At 62.7% G+C, this 19,745-nt stretch overlaps 1 protein-coding gene across 1 annotated transcript; it reads left to right on the plus strand.

Moving 5' to 3' along the window:
* The first annotated feature begins 350 nt into the window (after nt 1-350).
* On the plus strand, nt 351-18,564 carry GRK2 (G protein-coupled receptor kinase 2). Its single transcript, XM_081099851.1, has 21 exons — nt 351-706; nt 9,958-10,034; nt 11,698-11,771; nt 11,898-11,999; nt 12,100-12,174; nt 12,292-12,353; nt 13,101-13,152; nt 13,361-13,452; nt 13,826-13,925; nt 14,021-14,099; nt 14,181-14,311; nt 14,589-14,683; nt 14,754-14,861; nt 15,066-15,132; nt 15,419-15,519; nt 16,070-16,136; nt 16,214-16,309; nt 16,515-16,677; nt 16,817-16,953; nt 17,046-17,159; nt 17,257-18,564. Exons 1-21 carry the CDS (start codon nt 594-596, stop codon nt 17,419-17,421), a joined length of 2,070 nt encoding a protein of 689 aa, XP_080955977.1. The 5' UTR covers nt 351-593; the 3' UTR covers nt 17,422-18,564.
* The last annotated feature ends 1,181 nt before the right edge of the window (nt 18,565-19,745 follow it).

A 19,745-nucleotide genomic window follows, 5' to 3' on the forward strand; every position in this document is an offset into this window, starting at 1 on the left:
CAGGGAGGAGGGCGTTCTAGTCGGGTCCCTGCGACCATGTTCTCCAGTGCCCGTCTCGGGCGGGGACGTGGTCTTGCAGGGCCTGGGGTCCGGGCGGTGGTCGGACTGGGAGTCGGGGTCCGGGTCCAGCGTGTCCCTCTGCTGTGCTCCAGGCCTGGGGTCCGGGCGGTGGCTCCCACCCGGTCGGGGCCGCCGGCTTCGGAGACGGGGTCCGGGTGGCCGCGGGGGTCAAGCCGGGCGCAGCCCGCGCGGCCTGCAGGGGGCGCCGCCGCCCGCCCGGCCCCTCGCGGGCTCGCTGGCGCTGTGCGCGGCAGGCGGGGCCGGAGGCGGCGGCGGCGGCTCCGGGGCGCGGGCGGCGACGGTGGCGGCGGCCCGACTGCAGTCCCGGCGGGAGCGGAGCGAGCCGGGGCCGGGCCCGAGCCGGCGCCATGGGGCGGCGCCGCCAGTGAGCCGCGGCGAGCGGAGCCGCGGGCGCCGAGCGGGGCCGGGCGGGCGGCGGCGCCCGAGGCCGACGGAGCGGCCGGGCCGGGCCGAGCGCGCCGAGCCGAGCGGAGCGGAGCCGAGCGGCGGGAGAGGCCGCCGCCGCCGCCAAGATGGCGGACCTGGAGGCGGTGCTGGCCGACGTGAGCTACCTGATGGCCATGGAGAAGAGCAAGGCCACGCCGGCCGCGCGCGCCTCCAAGAAGATCCTGCTGCCCGAGCCCAGGTGAGGCCCCGGCGCCGGACCCCGCCGCCCGCGCGCCGGGCGCTGCCCGCGACCCCGGCCCCGGCGCCGCTCCTGGTCCGCAGCGCCGCCCCGAGCCCGCGCCCAGCCCCGCGCACCTGAACCCGGGGCGCCCCACGCCGGGGCCCCCCAGCCGCAGGGGCTCCCCGAGCGGCTCCGTGCCCCTGCCCGGCCCTCGGCTCTGCCTTCTCCGCCCGGAGCCCGAGCCCCTCCATCCTCCTCCGGGCGGCGCTTGGTCCCTTCCCCGGCCCCTCCTCCGCCTCCCACCGTCCACCTGGCCTGACTCGGACCCATCCCCTTGCGGCCCCTGCAGCCCGGCTCCCCCGGGGGTCTCTCTGCCTCCGCTCCCAGCCCCTCTGGTCAACACTGTGTGAGGTTTGGGGGAGGCAACAGTCTCCCCCACCGGCTGAGGGGCCACTGGCTTGGGATGGGGTTGGAGAGCGCTTTGGGGTCGGGGTGGCGGGGAGCAGGGTGTGGTGTGTGCCCCATCCCGGTGGAGGGGACACCGCCAGCCCCTTTCCCCTACATCCCACCTCGGGTGGGCCCCGCATAGGGGCCCTGCAGTGCTGTTTGCTGGGGGACCTCCCAGCACCCCTGCAGCAGCTGGACCACGGCTGCCACCTCTCTGTGAGCCGGCTGATGCCATTGCACCTGGTATCAAAGTTTAGACTGTGCGTGCAGGATGTAGGTGCAGGAGTATACAGGATACGGACGACAGCTGGGGCTTTTTATGGTTTCTAGAGTCTTTTTTCATTGTTTGAGCCTGGTGGCCGCCCATGGGCAGGTAGAACGGGTGTGGTTTGGGCCCCATGGAACAGGTGGGGGAGCTGAGTGCCTGCTCAGTGCCACAGGTAATCGGGGTGGTGCCTTGCCACCAGATCAGGGCTTCCGGCTTCTAGTTCCACATTTCTGCCACCGCGCCGGCCTGAGCCAGGACCTGGCCGTTCTGAGTCTGTGAGAGCCGCGTGCCCACAGCCGTTCCTCGAATTACCTGGCAAGGCCAGTCCCAGCAACTCCTCCGTACCTGCCTGAGACAGGTGGCATGTTGGGGACCGCCAGCTCAGGAGCCTGGGCCTGTCCTGGCTGTGGTGGTGTTATCATGTGACTTTGGGCAAGTCCCTTCTGGTTTCTGGGCCTCGGTTTCCTCATCTGTGAAATGTGGATGGTGTGAAGCGAGGCTGTGACTGCAGTGTCCCGAGTCTTTGAAGGGGGGCCGAACGCTGCAAGGGCTGCCATGCTGCCGTCTCCGGCGTCTCCCACAGGGCCCTGCTCACTGGGTTTCGGATTGACTGAACACCGGGCCTGGGAGAGGAAAATTGGTCTGCAGTTTGAAAAGGCCGTTAGGGCCCTTTTTTTCTAGACATTTGCAATCAGATTTCTCAAAACAGGAACCAGACTGACTGTCAGCTGGGGGCTGTCCGGGGAGCAGTGACAGTTAGAACAAAAAGGAGTTCAGAAATGACAAAGCCATGAGGGAGGAAATGGGGGAGTCAGCCTCAGGGGCTTGCAACGGCTCGCCTGGGTGGCCAAGGCCCCAAGACCCTCCCGCAGGTTGGAGTTCTGCAAATGGCGAGGCGGGGCCCTTTCTGGAATTCTCTGCCTTTGGGTAATCTCTCCCCAGAATGCATTGCTCCTGATGGGGCCCCACCTTGGGTTGGCTCTGCAGGTGTTAGCACCCAGAGAAACGACATGTCCCTCTTTCCCCGGCCCCTTCACCATCTGTGGTGGTGATAGGGATAATGGTGGAAATTATAATAATTTATGATTGGTTTTGACATCTGTCATCTCAGTTGATCCAAAAACCAACCTGTGAAGTTGACGAGGCCACGCCTTGCGTGTAGTAGCTGCACAAGAACGGTGAGCACCGCACCGTGTCCAAAACCAGGGTGGCTGGGCGTTGTAGGCAAACAGCAGAGCCCGAGAGCCAGGTGTCCTGGTTCTTGTCTAGGGTCACCATCTGGCAGCACACTGCCATGCAGGTTGCCCGCATCTGTGGGATGGACTAGAGGCTGTAAGCAGGGGCCACTGGTGAGCCGAGGCCAGGGCAGGGCCGGGGCTGCTCCGAGGAGTCCAGGCCTCCTGCATTAGCGCGCACGCCAGCCTTTGCTTGAAGCTTCCCACACCCAGTGGGCCAGCTGCCTCCTGCCCTGGAAGGTCATTAGGACTGTATCTCTGTCTGGCATTTCCCAGTTTGCACAGTGCTTCGTACTCCATTTTATCCTTTTCATCACTGTGGGAGCAGGCACAGCAGGGGGTGTTCTGAGATCCTCCCATTTCATAGTTGGAGCAACTAAGGCTCACAGGGAGGAGGAGGCTTGGTTACGGGGGGGAGGGGGGGGGCCTGGAACCTGAACTCAGGCCCCTGGGCTCCCACGTGCTCCTCCCTGCTGCCGTCCCTCTGCACACCCCTCCACAGCTCTGCTCTCACCCGTCCACGTTTTGTGGAATGTGCCAGCCAGCCACCTTCTCCAGGGAGCCGTGGGGCTGGGGGGTGGCCTGGGAGCAGCAGGGCAGCCCCCAGCACCGTCAGCTGTCCTGGTTCGCTAGGCCCAGCCCACTCCCCATCGGCTGCCCTGGCAAAGCTAGTGCCTGGAGGAGGCAGTGCCATGTCTGGGGTCACGTCGTCCCCCACACACAGGTCAGGGTCCAGAAGAAAGGCTGTGGTTTTTCCCATGACAACATGCCATTTGGAGTTGCTCCCACCTCGGGTGGGCTCCCTGCGGCTGGTGCCCAGGTTGTGGCTTGGCTGGGCAGAGGGTCTGTCGTCACAGCTCTGGCTTCTCAGGGTTGGGGAACTGGAGCTATTGGGCACAAGGCCACTTTGAGTTGGCATAGGGGCCTCCCCTCTGTCACCCTGTAGAATCCAAGAAAACAGACCCATCTCTCCTCTTTCTCACTGAAGGAAGTATCCTTGTGTGGCTGGAAGACAGGAGACTCGGCCTCTAATCCTGCTGCAGGACCAGGTTACATCCCTTATCCTGGCCGAGCCTGCCTCAGTTTCTGCCTCGGTAAAACGATGAACCTTTCAGGGTCCGTGGTCTGTTCCTCTCCCCGAAGGAGCTGCTGTCTCCCCTTCCAGCAGCGGCAGCAGCTCTGTAATTACTGCCATTTGCTTAATATGACCATGGAGGCCTTGTGTAATTAATCTCTGGGCTCCTGCTGAGGAGCCCGTCCTGGGCCGTCCCCGGAGGGACCCCTGCCCTCCCTGGTGGCAGCAGCAGCCCCAGCAGTGGATTGTCAGAGCCGGTGCCTCTTGCAGCCTCGCATTTTCTCGGCTCCTTCCTGGTGCCTCCCCCACCGTGGATTTCCTTCTTCCTGCCCCTCTCCTGGTTTCCCTGTCTCCCGGACCCACCACTCTTAGCCTCCAGAACTTCCTGCCCTTGATTTGTGGGGGATGGGGTGCAGGGGAAGGTTTTCTCCCCTCCTAATCCCTCCCCTTCTTTACCACCAGCCTTCATTCCTTATCCAGAACTTTCCATTCCCGTAGCAGTCACTCCCTCTGGGCCTCTGAAGCCCCTTGTTCCCCAGGACTCGGTCTCCGGCCTGTCTTTTCCCATCTGCTCTCCTTTCCCAATCACTGGCTTTCACATGTCTGCCATGGAGTTGCTCGCCTGCCTGTTTACCGAGGAATTTGAGGGAACATGAGCCACAGGCTGGAATCCGTGCAGGGGATTCTGGGCTCTGTCATCCCGGGAATAATGTATCCGATTAACGCAGGATCAGTGCCTGGTAGTAAGTTCCCGGTGATGTCGGATGTAGGCACAGCCTGCAGCCAGCGGCCCTCCACCCCCGGCAGGCGCCCAGGTCAGCTTTGCAGGTGGGCCAAGTGCTTGTAGGATGTGATGCTTCCTGGACATGATGCTCCTGCCTTGGACCAAACAGAAGCCACGAACCCAACAGTCTTTGGGGAATGCACAGCCTCCATCACACCTGCCCTTCCTTCCTGTGGCCACTCCCCACTCTCCTGTGGCCCCGAGGGACCGAGTCCTCCGCTCCCTCATCACAGAAGATGGAGTCACTCACGTTATTGCTGCGTTGTTTCGAACAGGAGATGCTAACACTGAGGTGCTGAGCAGCAGCTTTTTCTAAGACGGCGGAAGAGCAGGGTTTCGGGGGCGGGGGGGGGGGGCTCTGGTGTTAACGTGTGAGCAGCTTTATTCTCGGGGGAGCCATCCTGGGTGCGGGGAGGGGTCAGCCCCTCCTGGGAACCTCGGCACAGCGCCCTGGAAGTTTGTTCTTGCTGCATTCTAACTCGATGGCAGTGATCGCAGGGTGTGGTGCTCGGGTCATATTCGTGTACAAGCCGTGACGTGACAAGGCCGCCAGAGTGCCTCTTCCTGCACACCCCACAGGGAGCCCCTTTGCAGCCACCGTGCCCTTGGGAGCCTGGGTTGCTGTGGACATTTGCAGGGGCTTGTGTGTGTGGTGCCCAGTGGGCATCGTTTTCCCTTCCACTGCCAGGGCTTGCTGCGCAGCTGGCCGATTCAGTGAGTCTTTCCCATTTCCTACGTGCCCCGTCCTCGGGCTGCGAGGACATCGTCCGCCTGAGGGAGAGTCATTGAGAAATATTAATAAGAAGCCCCAGGGGACTTCCTCCTACCACTGCCACCGCGGTGCCAGGTTTCCTGGAAATGCCACAGAGGAGTGCCTTAGCCTCCGCTCTGCTGGCTTGTTAACTGTCACCTCCCAGAGCATGGCGGTTCCGGCGTGGCTGCACTGGACCTGCCAGTCCCTGGCGCCCGTGCCAGCTTGCATTGTCCTGGGATCTCAAGGCTCACTCGGGCACAGGAACTATGGTCCCTGGCCTGCCAGGTGCCAGCCAGAGCTGCCTCCAGCCTGATGGGTTCCCAGGGGAGATGCCGCCTGCTGTCCGCAGTCACTGGCAGGGAGTGGAGGGGAAGGCAGCCAGGCCATGAGCCAGGGACCCCGAGACCCCGCACCCCGCTCTCTACAGAGGTTAAGGGGGGGCTCCCGCTGGTGGGAGGCCCTTTCTCAGGGAGGGTGGATGTTCTCTTGCCACTAACGTGTGTGGGACTCTGCCCAGCTTCTTTCAGCCTTGATCTCGCCATCAGACTGGGTGTTTGCCTCTGACCCTGCAGCCCCTCCCAGTCCACAGAGGCTCCTGCCTGTGGCCCTGAGTCGGAGTCACTGATGAGGGGCCAGGCCACTGCGCCACAGAGTGAGGGCCTCGGCTTTTCCTGTGAACCACGTGGTGCCAGAAGGTTCCGGAAGTTCTCACCCGCTGCCTGCCTGCTGTTCTGTCACCCCAACCCTGACTCTAGGCTGAGAGGGAGGAAGTGCTCCCCCCCTCCCGCCCCCTCATGCGTGTCAGGCTGGACCTGCTCCTTGGGGCAGCTGGAGCCGGTGTGAGCAGCCCTGGCTGCAGGTGGCAGTGCCATGCATCCAGGCCGGCAGCTCCCTGCCGTGGTGATGTGGGCCCCTTGCTGAGGGCCCCCCAATACTTTGGCAGGGCAGGTGTTGGGCTCTGCCCGAGGCCCCAGGCTGAGCAGCACGAGTGGCTGAGGCTGATCTGTGAGCAGAGCGGCGTGGGCTCCTGGTCAGGGCTCACCTGTTAGGAGGCCGCCCGGCCAGAGGCCTCAGTCTCTGAGGTCATGGCAGGTGTGGGACAGAGACCTGAACCAGACTGCAGCTTATGGTCACAGTAGAAGGAGGTGCAGGCTGTAGGATCCATTTATTTGTTTGTATTTTTATTACTTTTGAGAGAGAAAGAGAAATATGATTGGCTGCCTCCTGCAACCCCCCCCCCCCGCCCCCTTACTGGAGATGGAGCCTGTAACCCAGGCATGTCCCCTGACTGGGAATTGAACCAGCAACCTTTCAATGCAGGGGAGACGCCCAGTGAACTGCGCCACGCCGGCCGGGGCCTCTCAGGCTTCTTAAATGGCCAGTGCTGTGGTGACAGTTCAGCATTTTGTTGACATCCTCATTTTACAAATGAGGAAACGACATCTGAAGTGGGTGACTTGGCCTGGCCTCCGGGGAGGGCGGCGGGAGAGCCATTGGGAACCCAGACCTGGGCGCCCCTTGATTGGGAGCCTCAGGCAAACGCTGGCAGGAAAGATGCAGGCACTTGGCCCTCTTGACAGCCCAGGGTTGTGGGAGCCACGCGCTCCTGGATATGGGGGTTGTTGACTGGGGCAGGGGCAGGAATGCTGCCCTGGGCTCCCCGCCACTCAGACTCCTCCAGGACCGGGGAGCGGGGGTTGGACACAAAGGTGGCCCAGCCCAGGAGGCCATCACCACCTCCCGTGCCAGCCTGGACTTGCCACCCTGGCGGGAGTGTCCCCGTGACACGTTTTTGTGACCTGCCAGCCCCTTCAGCCGGCCCCGTGGGAATGGACAGGAAACCCTAACGCTGTCGCTGGGGGGGCCTTCCCTTCGAGGGCTCTGCCCGAGTCTGACCTTGTGTTTGGTTGGGGGCCGTGTTTGTTTTATTGAGAAAACATTTTTTTCTTTTTAAGGAAGAAAGTGAAGTGCTGTGGGCCGGGAAGAATGCTGCGGCCTCCCGTGCAGCTTCTGGGGGAGGGCGGGGTCTGGCCGCGAGGCAGCCGGAGCCGGCGCTTTGCTGTCCGGGCTGAGGTGACAGCGCGAGGTGGGGAAGGTGACAGCGCGAGGTGGGGAGGCTCTGCTGCTGCCGCGGTCCTCTCTGGTGGGCGGTGCTCCGACGGTGTGACTCCCGGGGCGACTGCGGTGTCGAGGTGTCGGTTCTCAGCTGCCCTGCAGGGCCGTTGGGTCACGTGGCAGGACGGCTCCCCGTGGGCATTCCCGTGTCGTCCGTCTCCGTCACTGAACCGGCGCCAGTCTTGCTGGTTCTCATAAAGGGAGCTTGGGGCTCGGGGGGGCTTCCCAGTGATGACTGCAGGAGCCGTGTTGGGGTCATCCAGACAGGCTGGGGTCCGCATCACCTGTCTGGACGCTCACCTGAGCACACCTGACCACCATGTCAGTGTCCACCTCCAAGGAGGATGGACATGTTTTCCATTTGTTTTCCCTCGATTGCTTTCTCGCTTCCTCTGCCACAGGAATGGGGTGCAGATGTGAAGAGCCCGGGGCTGAGAATGAGGGCCCCGCCTTCCTGGTCCCTCTCACGGGAGAAACCCAGGTTCCTGGGCTCCTGCCCCTAACTCCTGGCTGCCTGGTCTCGCCACCTGCCGAGCCTTCGCTGCCTCCCCTGGGCTCCTCGCACTGCGCTCGGCCCCAGCATCTCGCCCCCCCCCCCCCTCAGCTGTCCCAGTGTCTGGACAGGAGGTGCCAAGCTGTGTGCGCCCGTCAGCTCCGCGTGTTCCCATGTTCTCTTGCATGGCTTTTCCTTGAGTGGATGGAACGTGAGCAAAGGCCGAGGAAGGCTGGGGCCTGGGCTTCCCCTGAGACCATCAGAGGGAAAACGCTGAGTGGAAAGGGCAGGAGTCCCCTTCCTTCAGGCCCAGGCCCAGAGGCTGAGCAGGGTCCGCCGGTGCACTGGCCTTGCCAACCCTTTTTCCATCCGTCCGACGGCCTGAGCCTCCCCCCACCCTGTTTCTTTCCCTCCTTCCTGGCCCCGTCATCAGATACTGGGCTTCCTCCAGTGGGTGCCCCAGTGGAGTCTGCCTGCTCACTCCCTGCCCTTGACCGAGCTTTCTCAGTGTCCTTCCTGCTCATCCCCGGCCTGGCCTTCCCCTGGGCCACCCACCTGCCCTGGGCTTCACCACCTGTTGACATCCTGTTTGCCCTTGAGGAACCCACTGAAGTTCCGCCTTCTCCACACAGCCTTCCCTTTCCGAGTCTCCTTGAACCGCTGGGTCCCACGCAGGCCTTGTCACACTCTGTCTAATGTCCTAGAACCAGGCTTGTGTCCTGGGAGGGGTGCCTGGCACCTCGCCTTCCAGGAGGTGATGCACAGCAGGCCCCGTGGCCAGGGCCCGTGCTGAGCTCTAAGAAGGACACAGAGGTGAGGGCACAGCCTGGACTTTGCGGCCCGAGCTCTTACCAGCTGCTCTCTCTGTTAGTGGCCTGCTGGTGGCCCCGCATCCCCTGAGGGTCACGTGCGCCTTGCATGGCCTTCGGTGCGACCGCCAGCACGGCCCTCAGTTCGGGCAGCGAAGCGTGTTCCTCGGGATCCTGGGCTAGTGAGGGCCCGACATGACCACAGCGGCCGTCGTGACAGGTGGCCCAGGAGGGGCGGAGGGGACAGACGGTGTGTCTGAGGCTTGAAGTGCAGCGTCGCTCTCCCAGACGGTGCGTGATGTCGGGAGGTGAGGTGAACAAGGGTAGAGCGGGGGGTTGGCTTCTGTGTCAGAGTGGCCACCCCTCCCCTGCTGCAACCCAGGGACAGGTATTAGGGACATGGGAACTGAGGCTTGGCTTTTTCTTTTTTTAACCATTTTTAAAAATTGAAATATAATTCAAATAACATAAATTTATCATTTTAGCCCTGGCCAGTCGGTTGGCCATCATCCTGTGCACCTAAAGGTTGCTGGTTCGATTCGAGTCAGGGCACATGCCCGGGTTGCATGCCCAGTCCCTGGTGGCGGGGTGCAAGAGGCAGCTGATTGATGCTTCCCTCTCGAGTCTATGTTTCTCTCCTCCCTTCCTCTCTCTAAAAATCAATAAAAATATTTTTTTTAATTATCATTTTAAAGAGTACAGTTGAGTGGGTTTTAGTACATTCACTATGTTGTGCAACCCTCACCACTACCTACTTCCAGAACATTTCCGTCACCCCCAAAAGAGACCCCACCCCATACCCTTAGCAGTCACCCCCCCTCTTCCTTCCCCAGCCCTTGGCAACCACTAATCTGCTTTCTGTCTCCGTGGATTTGTCTGTTCTTGACATTCATATAAACGGGGTCGTGGTCTTTTATGATTCTCTTCCTTCGCTGCGCAGAATGCTTTCAAGGCCCGTCATATTGTAACGTGCGTGGGTGTCACTACTGGTCCATCTGGCTGAGCAGTACGCGTGCCGTTGTGAGGACAGGACACGTTCTGGTGATCCATCACCTGCTGCTGGTTGGCCAAGACCCCAAAGCCAGCACAAGGCCATGCTGGGACCAAACTTCTCAGCAGCCACCTTCTGGCACCCTGGCTTTGGGGGACAGAGCCTTAGGGGGCAGGCCAGGGGTCCTCGGGTCCCTCTGGTGTGACCTTCCTAGAGGGAGCAGTGACACCCACCAGCAGTGCCCTCTGCTGACAGGCGTCACAGGGGCCCCAGGTCACACGGCCCCTCTGTCTTTCAGCATCCGCAGCGTCATGCAGAAGTACCTGGAGGACCGGGGTGAGGTGACCTTCGAGAAGATCTTCTCCCAGAAACTGGGTGAGTACAGTGGGGGCTCCGCCAGCCCCAGGGACTGGGGTGTGGAAACAGGAAGACCCTGAGGCTGGCTCCCCGGGTTTTTGCCTCCCATCCACTGGGGCCGGGCAGCCAGGGAGCCCCTGGGTGACAGCAGGGCTGTGACCCGCTGTGCCTCCCAGTCCCTGGCTGTCGGCCCAGGGAGCCCTGTGAAGGGGTGGGGGCCCAGCAGTCTTCCAGGGCCACCGGGGAAGTTCCTCCTTTGGGGTTTTTGTTTTTGAGAGTTGCAGCTTCCCCTTGGCGCAGGCACAGCTGCTCAGGGCCGTTGGTAGAACTGACAGGAAGGGGCGGGGCTCTTCCTGTGGCGCCTGCCTCGCTGTGGTCGGCCCACCCCGCCCCCATGGGCCCTCTTTGTGAGCAGCCGCTCGGGCCTGGTCCTCTGTTCCTCCTCTTCCAGTGCCTGGCCTCAGAGTGGGGACCTGGCCTGAGGGCAGGTCGGGGCAGGTCTCAGGGAAGCAGGCTCCAGGCACACAGCTCGGATGGGGCGTCAGAGAACAGGATCCGAAATGGCAGTAGCCTGGCCTGGTGGGATCAGGCTTTGAGGTCAGGCTTGGGAGCCAGCTCCTCAGGCAGCACACAGCTTGGGTACCCTTGCCTGTGCTGTGTGACCTTGGGCACATTGCTTTACCTCTCTGAGCCTGCTGGCGTCCTCACCTGGGACCTACAACGCAGGAGCCGCACCTGTGGGAGGCCCGGAAGTGATAGTGCCAGTGAAAGCCCCACTGAGTTATTCAAAGGCACGACACTGATGGGCCAGGCCTCCCTACAGAAGTGAGTCTGCACGCTCCAGAAGAGGCGCGAGGCAGTGGGGACAGTGCCCCCAAGGAGGCATAGAACACTCCCAAGTGCAAGATGCTCACCCAGGTTGGGCTGGAGGGTGCAGGGCATACTTCTCCTTTGCCCTCCAAGGTGGTCTGAGGCCAGGCCTCAGGCCCCTACTCCCTGGGAGGGTGAGACCTGGCCGCAGCCCATCTCCCCTCTTCCCCCCGAGTAGCCCACGCCCTTCAAGGCCCCGCTCCCCAACCTTCCTTCACAGGACCTGCCACATGACACCTGCCTGGCAGACCTCCCTGAGCCTTAGTGTCCCCAGTGGGACCTCACCTCCCGTGTGCTGTGTCTCAGGGCTGCTGTGAGAATAAATCAGCAGACGATAGAGGGTTATGAGGTCCAGGGAGAGCAGGTGGCCCCTCGGGGGCTGCTTCCTCCCCCGTGCCGCGGCTCTGGCCTGGCCCAGGTGAGCCTCGCTGCACCTGCACAGCTGCCCGGGGCCGGGTGTCACACTGTGGGAGGAGGTGCGGGTCCCTAGACTGCAGTGAGAGGGCAGGGGCCCACGTGCCAGAGCCAGCCCCTGTCCTGTGACTCACCGTGACGTGCCGGTCACTTTCCAGCCACCATCTGAGGAGGAGATCCTGAGAGGGTAGAAATGCAGGTGCCCTGGCCCCAAATCCAAGAATCTTCCATTGGCAGCAGCCTTCGAGGCCATCTTGCCCAGCCACTGCCTGGCAGAGACCATCTGTGCCACCTCCTTGCCCGGTTCTGCCCAGGGAGCCCCAAGCCCACACCACCCTCCATGGTGGGAAGGCCTCTGAGATGGTGTGGCTCAGTGCGACCTGACGCTTGCTTTCAGGGTACCTGCTCTTTCGAGACTTCTGCCTGAAACACCTGGAGGAGGCCAAGCCCTTGGTGGAGTTCTACGAGGAGGTGAGCCGGCCCTGCACTGCCTGGAGGAGGGGGCGAGGTTGGGTTGCTTTTGCTGAATTTACAAGATGCTTGGCGCCTCTAGGCTCCCCTGAGCCAAAGGTTACCCTGGGGGATCTTGTCCTCTAGATCAAGAGATACGAGAAGCTGGAGACGGAGGAGGAGCGCCTGGCCTGCAGCCGGGAGATCTTCGACACCTACATCATGAAGGAGCTGCTGGCCTGCTCGCACGTGAGTGCCCGGACCTGCCTGCCGGCCCGGAGCGACCTGGGCATTGGGAAGGGATGGAAGGGCCCTGCGGAGAGTTCACAGCCATCTCTGTCTTCCCCAGCCCTTCTCGAAAAGTGCCACTGAGCATGTCCAGAGCCACCTGGTGAAGAGGCAGGTGCCTCCAGATCTCTTCCAGGTGTGTGCTGACCTATCCCCCCGCCTCCCCGCCAGGCCAGGGTCCCCTCGGCCAGGTCAAGGAGCCTGATCAGCTCCCACTCGGGCCCAGTCGCCAACCTCTGCCTTCCTCCCTTAGCCGTACATCGAAGAGATTTGTCAGAACCTCCGAGGGGATGTGTTCCAGAAATTCATCGAGAGGTGAGAGTGGGTGCACGCAGAAGAGGAGAGGAGAGGGAGGAAGAGGCTGTCCTGCGAGGGTGTGGATGGCGTGGAGAGGAGCCATTCTGCTTTAGGCCCTGGGCAGGGGGTGCCTGGGCCCGTCTACACCCCAGTGAAGAGAGTCCTCAGAGGTTAGGCAGGCCAGGTCATTGCCTGCCCACACTCCTGCCATCCTCAGCCCAAGCCTGTCCCGGGTGATTCTCCAGGGACCATGGGGCCACCTGTGAGCCCTTCCCTCCCACGGACTGTTGAGCATCCTGCTGGGCCTGCCTGGACTGAGAAGCGTGGGGGATGGTTCGGGTAGACACGAGAGGACACACTGCCCCAGCCCCCGCCCTCATGGCCAGAGCCCACCTGGTGGGGGGGAACTGTAGGCAGCTGTCAGCTTGATGGAAGGAGTAGCCGTGGAGTGGGCCTCGCAGGGAGTGAGTGCTGTGTCACTGAGGCATGCAGCATTGTCAGCGATACGGCGGCAGGAAGTCTAAGGCTGGAAGACCTCCTTCTAACCTATCTGATCGCAGCAGGAACCTGCGTGTAGGTGGCCAGGCCCCGCTCAGGCCGGTGTTCCGGGCAGGGGCCCAGCTCAGGATGGCACTGTCCCTGGGCAGTTCTGGAGAGGACACTGAGGCTCAGGACCCAGGGAATGGCAGGGGGTGGGGCGGCTCACACCTGGCATCATCCGATTTACTTTCTGAGGTTCCCTGAGCCCCGGTTCTTCTCTCACAGCGATAAATTCACACGGTTTTGCCAGTGGAAGAATGTGGAGCTCAACATCCACGTGAGTGGCCTGGGTGGGTGCGGGGGCTGGGCCCCAGGGCTGATCCAGGGCTAGGCAGGTCAGCGAGTCTGCCAGCCTCTGGTGTGGTGGCTGTGGGTTCAGGGCCAGGCTCCCCGTGGGGGTGGCTCAGGCAGGTAGCATGTGAGGGTGGCCGTGGGCAAGGGGCCCAGGCAGCCTGCAGTGACCCCCGTTGTTGCCGCCCCTGCAGCTGACCATGAACGACTTCAGCGTGCACCGCATCATTGGTCGAGGAGGCTTCGGCGAGGTCTATGGGTGCCGGAAGGCCGACACGGGCAAGATGTTAGCACACTCGAGGGAAGGGAGGGCCCCTGGGGTGCCCTGAAGGCATGGGTGTCCATGGGAGAGCTGTGGGGGCATCAGTGTGCAGGAGCCAGGTGACAGGGTCCTGAGTGGGCAGGTCTCTGCAGGGGGACATAGGCTTGCTAGTCACTCCATGCCACTGTCTTTCTCCACATTCTTACCCCCTGAGCCTCCCACCCATCAGCACTTTCTCTTGCCCTCTCTCTGTCTCTGTGTGTCATAAGCTTATTGTGGTGCCCAGAATTCCCCAAAAGGGCTCGGAGGACTCCCCGACCCCGACCCTGGGCCCCAGAGCAGCCTGGACTCTGCACGACAGCGCCTCTGGGCTGACTCAGTGGCCCCGTCCCCGCAGGTACGCCATGAAGTGTCTGGACAAGAAGCGCATCAAGATGAAGCAGGGGGAGACCCTGGCCCTGAACGAGCGCATCATGCTGTCCCTCGTCAGCACCGGGGTGAGCGGGCGGCCAGGTGGGCCGGCCACCAAGCAGCCTTGGGCTCTGGGACCGTTGGGCGGCTTCTGCTGACTTCCTGTCCTGTCCCCTCCCAGGACTGCCCATTCATCGTCTGCATGTCCTATGCCTTCCACACGCCAGACAAACTCAGCTTCATCCTGGATCTCATGAACGGTGAGTGCGTGGCCCGGCCCCAGGCGGACCAAGAGCTGGGCTGGGGGCCTGGGACAGGGAGCTGAGCACTTCCTCCCTCAGGCGGGGACCTGCACTACCACCTGTCGCAGCACGGGGTCTTCTCCGAGGCCGACATGCGCTTCTACGCGGCCGAGATCATTCTGGGCTTGGAGCACATGCACAACCGCTTCGTCGTCTACAGGGACCTGAAGGTGAGCCGCCGGCCTGTCCCTCTCGGTGCACCTGGCCCACTAGGCCGTAGGCGTGGCGTGCCCGGGACAGGGCCGGCCGGCTCCTCCCCGAGGCGCCCTCCCGCCCAACAAGCCATTTTCTGAATTCAGATTGTGATTGAGGAGGGGAGGGGAGGACCCTGCCCAGGGCCTGGACACCCATAACCCTTGAGAGTGAAGGCCGCGACCCAGCTGGCACCTTGCCTGGCTGGGCCCTGTCCTGAGCTGCGGGGGGCAGCTTACTGGGATTCCTCCACAGCCGGCCAACATCCTGCTGGACGAGCATGGCCACGTGCGCATCTCAGACCTGGGCCTGGCCTGCGACTTCTCCAAGAAGAAGCCCCACGCCAGTGTGTGAGTGCCAGCCCGCACCCGCCCTTCCCAAACCCTCTGCCAAACCCACTCATGACCTCTGCTTCCACAGGGGCACCCATGGGTACATGGCCCCCGAGGTGCTGCAGAAGGGTGTGGCCTACGACAGCAGCGCAGACTGGTTCTCCCTGGGCTGCATGCTCTTCAAGCTGCTGCGGGGGTGAGTGGGCCGTCCCACGTGGACAGGTGGGGCCGGACAGAGCAGCCCTTCCCTGGTCCAGGCAGGAGGCTGGGGGAGGAGCCCACAGCCACCTGGGTGTTAGGTATGGCATCATCCCTGGCTTTGGATAAGGACCAGGGATGCTCCTGCCTCAGTTTCCCCATTCCTGATCTGTGACTTCGGCCTTTGTCCTTTCCTGCCCAGGCACAGTCCCTTCCGGCAGCACAAGACCAAAGACAAGCATGAGATCGACCGCATGACATTGACAATGGTGAGTGTGGGGTTCCAGCCCAGGGTGCTGTATGGAGTCCATGGGGCCACAGTGGGGTTGGAGTCTCTCACGGGTATCAGGGTCATGGACTCTTGGTTCTCACCAGCAACGATCTTGGGCCACTCATCCCCACTCTGGCCTCCTGCCCTGTAGGCTCCTTCCCTGTATTGTCAGAGCAAACATGCCCTCTGGGGGTGGGGGAGTTAGGAAGCTGGGCCTGTTTCTCGCTCTACTGGGAGCCGGGGGCTCTTCTGTGGCCGCTGCTGACATCTCGCTCTTCCCGCAGGCTGTGGAGCTGCCCGACTCCTTCTCCCCCGAGCTCCGTTCCTTGCTGGAGGGGCTACTGCAGAGGGATGTCCACCGGAGACTGGGCTGCCTGGGCCGAGGGTGAGTGCCGGGACCAGGGCCTCTGTCCCAGGTCTTGCCTCCCAGCAAGGCCCTGAGCACTCGGCTTGCCCGGTGTCCAGTTCTCTGCTGTGGGCTGCTGGCCTCTGCCTGTTCCCCCCGGGGGACAAGGCTGTGTCCCCTCACTGGAACCAGCCTCCTTTGGGGAACTCGCAGGAGGTTGGGGCACAGCCAGCTCTGAGTCCAGTATCCCCCGGGTTGCAGCTGCTGGAGCTGGCTGGTGACTGGCTTCCGGAGGGGCCCTTGTAACAAAGACGGTGAGATCAGATGATGATGATGACAGCAGCTTTTTATGTTTATTAAACATTTACTAAGTGCCAGGCATGATGTTGCAAGACTTACAATATTAAAACTTACAACAGCCCTACGAGACGTGGGAACTGCTGTTCTCCCCACTGGAGATGAGGAAATAGGTTCAGGTTTAAGGAACTTGCCCAAGGTCGCAGAGCCAGAAAGTGGCCGAACCAGGAGTTAGTTGGGGCCACCCGCCCCGCCCCCCGATAGAGCCCGGATGACCCGCGTCTCCCCACAGGGCCCAGGAGGTGAAGGAGAGTCCCTTCTTCCGCTCCCTGGACTGGCAGATGGTCTTCTTGCAGAAGGTAACGGCAGGGGCCGGGGCCGGTGGTGCTCTGCAGCCCCTGCCCCGTGCTGACGCCCAGCCCTCGCTCTGCCGTAGTACCCTCCCCCGCTGATCCCCCCACGAGGGGAGGTGAACGCTGCTGACGCCTTCGACATTGGCTCCTTTGATGAGGAAGACACAAAAGGAATCAAGGTACTGGGCCTTGCACCTGAGCCCAGCCCCGGGCATCCACATCCCTTCTCTGCCCTGGGAGGCCCTTTGGCCAGCCCTGTCAGCTGTGGGCCCCAGGCTCCTTCCCCCAAATGCCCCCGGGGGTGCCCCAGATCACCCTGCCCTAGCCCCTTGGGCGGGACATGCCCATGGTGATGGATGCCCCTGCCTCGTCCCCATGACGCAGTTACTGGACAGCGACCAGGAACTCTACCGCAACTTCCCCCTCACCATCTCCGAGCGGTGGCAGCAGGAGGTGGCAGAGACTGTCTTTGACACCATCAATGCCGAGACAGACCGGCTAGAGACCCGCAAGAAAACCAAAAACAAGCAGCTGGGCCACGAGGAAGGTGAGGGTCGGTGGCCGCCATGGGTACCCACTGCCCACTGTATAGATGAGACACAGGCGTGGGTTTCAGGGTCCCAGCCAAGGTCACAGCCGACCAGGATTCCCAACGGGGCGGGGCCTCTCTCACTCTCTCACGGCAGACTACGCCCTGGGCAAGGACTGCATCATGCACGGCTACATGTCCAAGATGGGCAACCCCTTCCTGACTCAGTGGCAGCGGCGGTACTTCTACCTGTTCCCCAACCGGCTCGAGTGGCGGGGCGAGGGCGAGGCCCCGGTAAGGATGGGGCCGGGGGCGGGGGCGGGGCCGTGCTGGCTGGGCCTGGCCTGCTCCCTCACCACCCCTGTCCGTCCCTCCCTGCCCTGCAGCAGAGCCTGCTGACCATGGAAGAGATCCAGTCGGTGGAGGAAACGCAGATCAAGGAGCGAAAGTGCCTCCTCCTCAAGATCCGCGGTGGTAAACAGTTCGTCCTGCAGTGCGACGTGAGTGGGGAGTGGGGCCCGGCGGGCAGGGGCGTGCGGGGGCTGCGTGGCCTTCGGGGCCCCCAGGCCTCACCTGCCCGACCCCCGGCCTGTGCAGAGTGACCCGGAGCTGGTGCAGTGGAAGAAGGAGCTGCGTGACGCCTACCGTGAGGCCCAGCAGCTGGTGCAGCGGGTGCCCAAGATGAAGAACAAGGCCCGCTCGCCCGTGGTGGAGCTGAGCAAGGTGCCGCTGGTCCAGCGCGGCAGTGCCAACGGCCTCTGACCCCCGCCCGCCCGCCCGCCTTTTATAAACCTCTAATTTATTTTGTCGAATTTTTATTATTTGTTTTCCCGCAAAGCGGAAAAGGTTTTATTTTGTAATTATTGTGATTTCCTGTGGCCCCAGCCCCCAGGGAGGGGCCCGCTTGCCTTGGCTCCTGCTGCCACCAACCCAGCCACTGTCCAGCCACCTGTCAGCCCTGAAGCCCCAGGGATTACCTGCTCCCAGTGTCTTCCTGTGGAGGGGAGAGCAGCAGCCCCAGCAGTCCCCGCCCCTTCCTGGGGGTAGTGCCACCTCCGGCTCTGGGCTGTGCTCTGTGCCAACAGCACGGTGGGGTGGCTCAGCGTCCTCCACCCCAGGGGAGGCCACAGCACAGGAATACTACCTGGATTTTTCCACTTCGGCCCCTCCTATGACAGACACAGCCCTGCACTGTCCTGCCTCCAGCCAGTTGGTGAGGAGGAGCCCATGGTCTCCCTGACGCCAGCGCCGCCCAGTGATCTGGACTCCTGCACTCTCACTTGGGAGGCGTCCCTGTCACTGGCTGCCGCCGTTCCCACCTTCCCTGGACACTGGGGCTTGGCCAGGAGGGTGGCGTTGGCAGCAGGTGCTGTTGCTGTCATGGCAGCCCCGCCCTTCCTCCCACCCCGAGCTCCCAGGCTCCAGGACCACAGAAAGGCAACTCTGGGCTGTGCCACACTGGCCTAGCCTGGGCCTGAGGTCCCCAGCCCCTGCCCCCATCCGTACCGGGGCCTCGCCCTTGCCCCGTCACTCTGGACTGGGCAAGGCCTTGTCTGCCCAGGACCACAGGGGCCAGCCTGGGTGGACTGGGCTGCACAGCGAGAGGGGCCGCTTGGGCCAGCCCTCGCCACCCCAGGATCGTCAGTGTGCCCCATGGGCTGTCCAGCCCCCAGCCACATGTCCTGTCAGTGCCACTACCCACAGGGCGCCACCTCACCCGCCGCATGCCCCCTCGTGCCAGTCACGCTGCCATGTGTGGTGTCGCGCCTTCTTCCCCAAGGGCTGGGTTGGCTCAACCTCCCCTCCCATCTGCTCACTCCCTGGGGCATTTCTTTGCCGATTTTTGAATGTGATTTTAAAGTGAAAAAATGAGATTATGCGTTTTTATAAAAAAATGGTGCCTGACTTTGGCTGTGTCAGACTCTTTTGTGCCCAATGATCATTTTCAGCCACCCTTGGGCTGAGGCATGAGGGGAGAGGGTCGTGGTGGCGCCAGTCCCCTCCACCACCACGGCAGGCATCCAGGGCCAGCCTGCCCAGGCCCAAGTCCTCCCCCAGGGTGGGGTAGGAGCCTCCCCGCCCCTCCCCGGTCCCACCCTGGGGGAGCAGAGCGGGTCTTCCACCCCTGCCCCGGGAAGCAGGAGGAGGTATCTGAATTTCGCTTCTTGGTGCCACATTTGGACTGAACACCCCAGCCCACCAGGCACAGTGCTGAGGGCAGCACCATGGACAGACAAGCACCTCTGCCCTCAGGGCCACAGTGAGCCTCCGGGCCCTTGCCCTCTCCGGCTTTGGCCTCCCCTCTGGCCTTGTGCTGCACCCCGAGCAGCAGTCTGTGAGGCGTGAGGGACTCCCCAGAAACCCCAATGGGTGATGTCTGTTGCTGCCCACCCCATGTAAGGTCCTGCTGGGCAGGGTTGAGGGGCAACACGACCAAAGCACAGCATGGCAGGCGGCGAAGGAAGGCTGCTGGGGTGGAGGCTGAGACTTGAAAAAGGCCTTTGAACGGGACCTCCAGTGTGGAGGTGGGGAGGTGGGGGGATGTTTCTGATGCAGGGGTGGGCCAGGCAGGCAGGAGTGGCTCCAGTTGGCAGGAGCACTGTGGGAAGGAGCCAGGCCTGGGAGGCCCTGAATGCCAGGCTCAGCCTGGCTCAGAGCCCAGGGCGCACTTAGTGGCTACAGAACGAAGATGGGAATGGACGTGGAGTCTGAACTTGGATGGGCTGTGGTCGGGCTGGGGCGCTGGGAGCAGCTGTAGAACAAGTCACTGATTACCATGTGCAGGGGGAGTGGAGGGAGGCAGAGGATGGGAGGCAGGGAGACAGCTTAGGGCTGCTCCTGTCCAGGGAAGTGACGCCATAATGGCAGTGGTGGAGGTTGGATCTGGAAGAGATGCAAACAGGCCAGATGGGAAGAACAGGGCCCATCAGGAATGGGCAGGACTTGGGAGAGAGAGAGAGATGGAGTTCAAGATGGCACCCAGGGAGGTCTCTGGTGCCACTGGGAGTCATGACAGCCGGGGAGCACGGCAGGCCTGAGGGAAGAGGGTGAATGCGGCCAGATCTGGTGGCTGCCTCATCACCCAA

Source organism: Myotis nattereri (assembly GCF_964212035.1).
Source record: "Myotis nattereri genome assembly, chromosome: 9".
NCBI classification, from domain to species: Eukaryota; Metazoa; Chordata; class Mammalia; order Chiroptera; family Vespertilionidae; genus Myotis; species Myotis nattereri.

Coding starts and splice junctions, on each gene's coding strand:
- GRK2 (XM_081099851.1), top strand. CDS start 594: ATGGCGGACCTGGAGGCGGTGCTGGCCGACGTGAGCTACCTGATGGCC. Junction 15,133..15,418: donor ACCGCATGACATTGACAATG/GTGAGTGTGGGG, acceptor CTCTTCCCGCAG/GCTGTGGAGCTGCCCGACTC. Junction 16,137..16,213: donor AGATGGTCTTCTTGCAGAAG/GTAACGGCAGGG, acceptor GCTCTGCCGTAG/TACCCTCCCCCGCTGATCCC.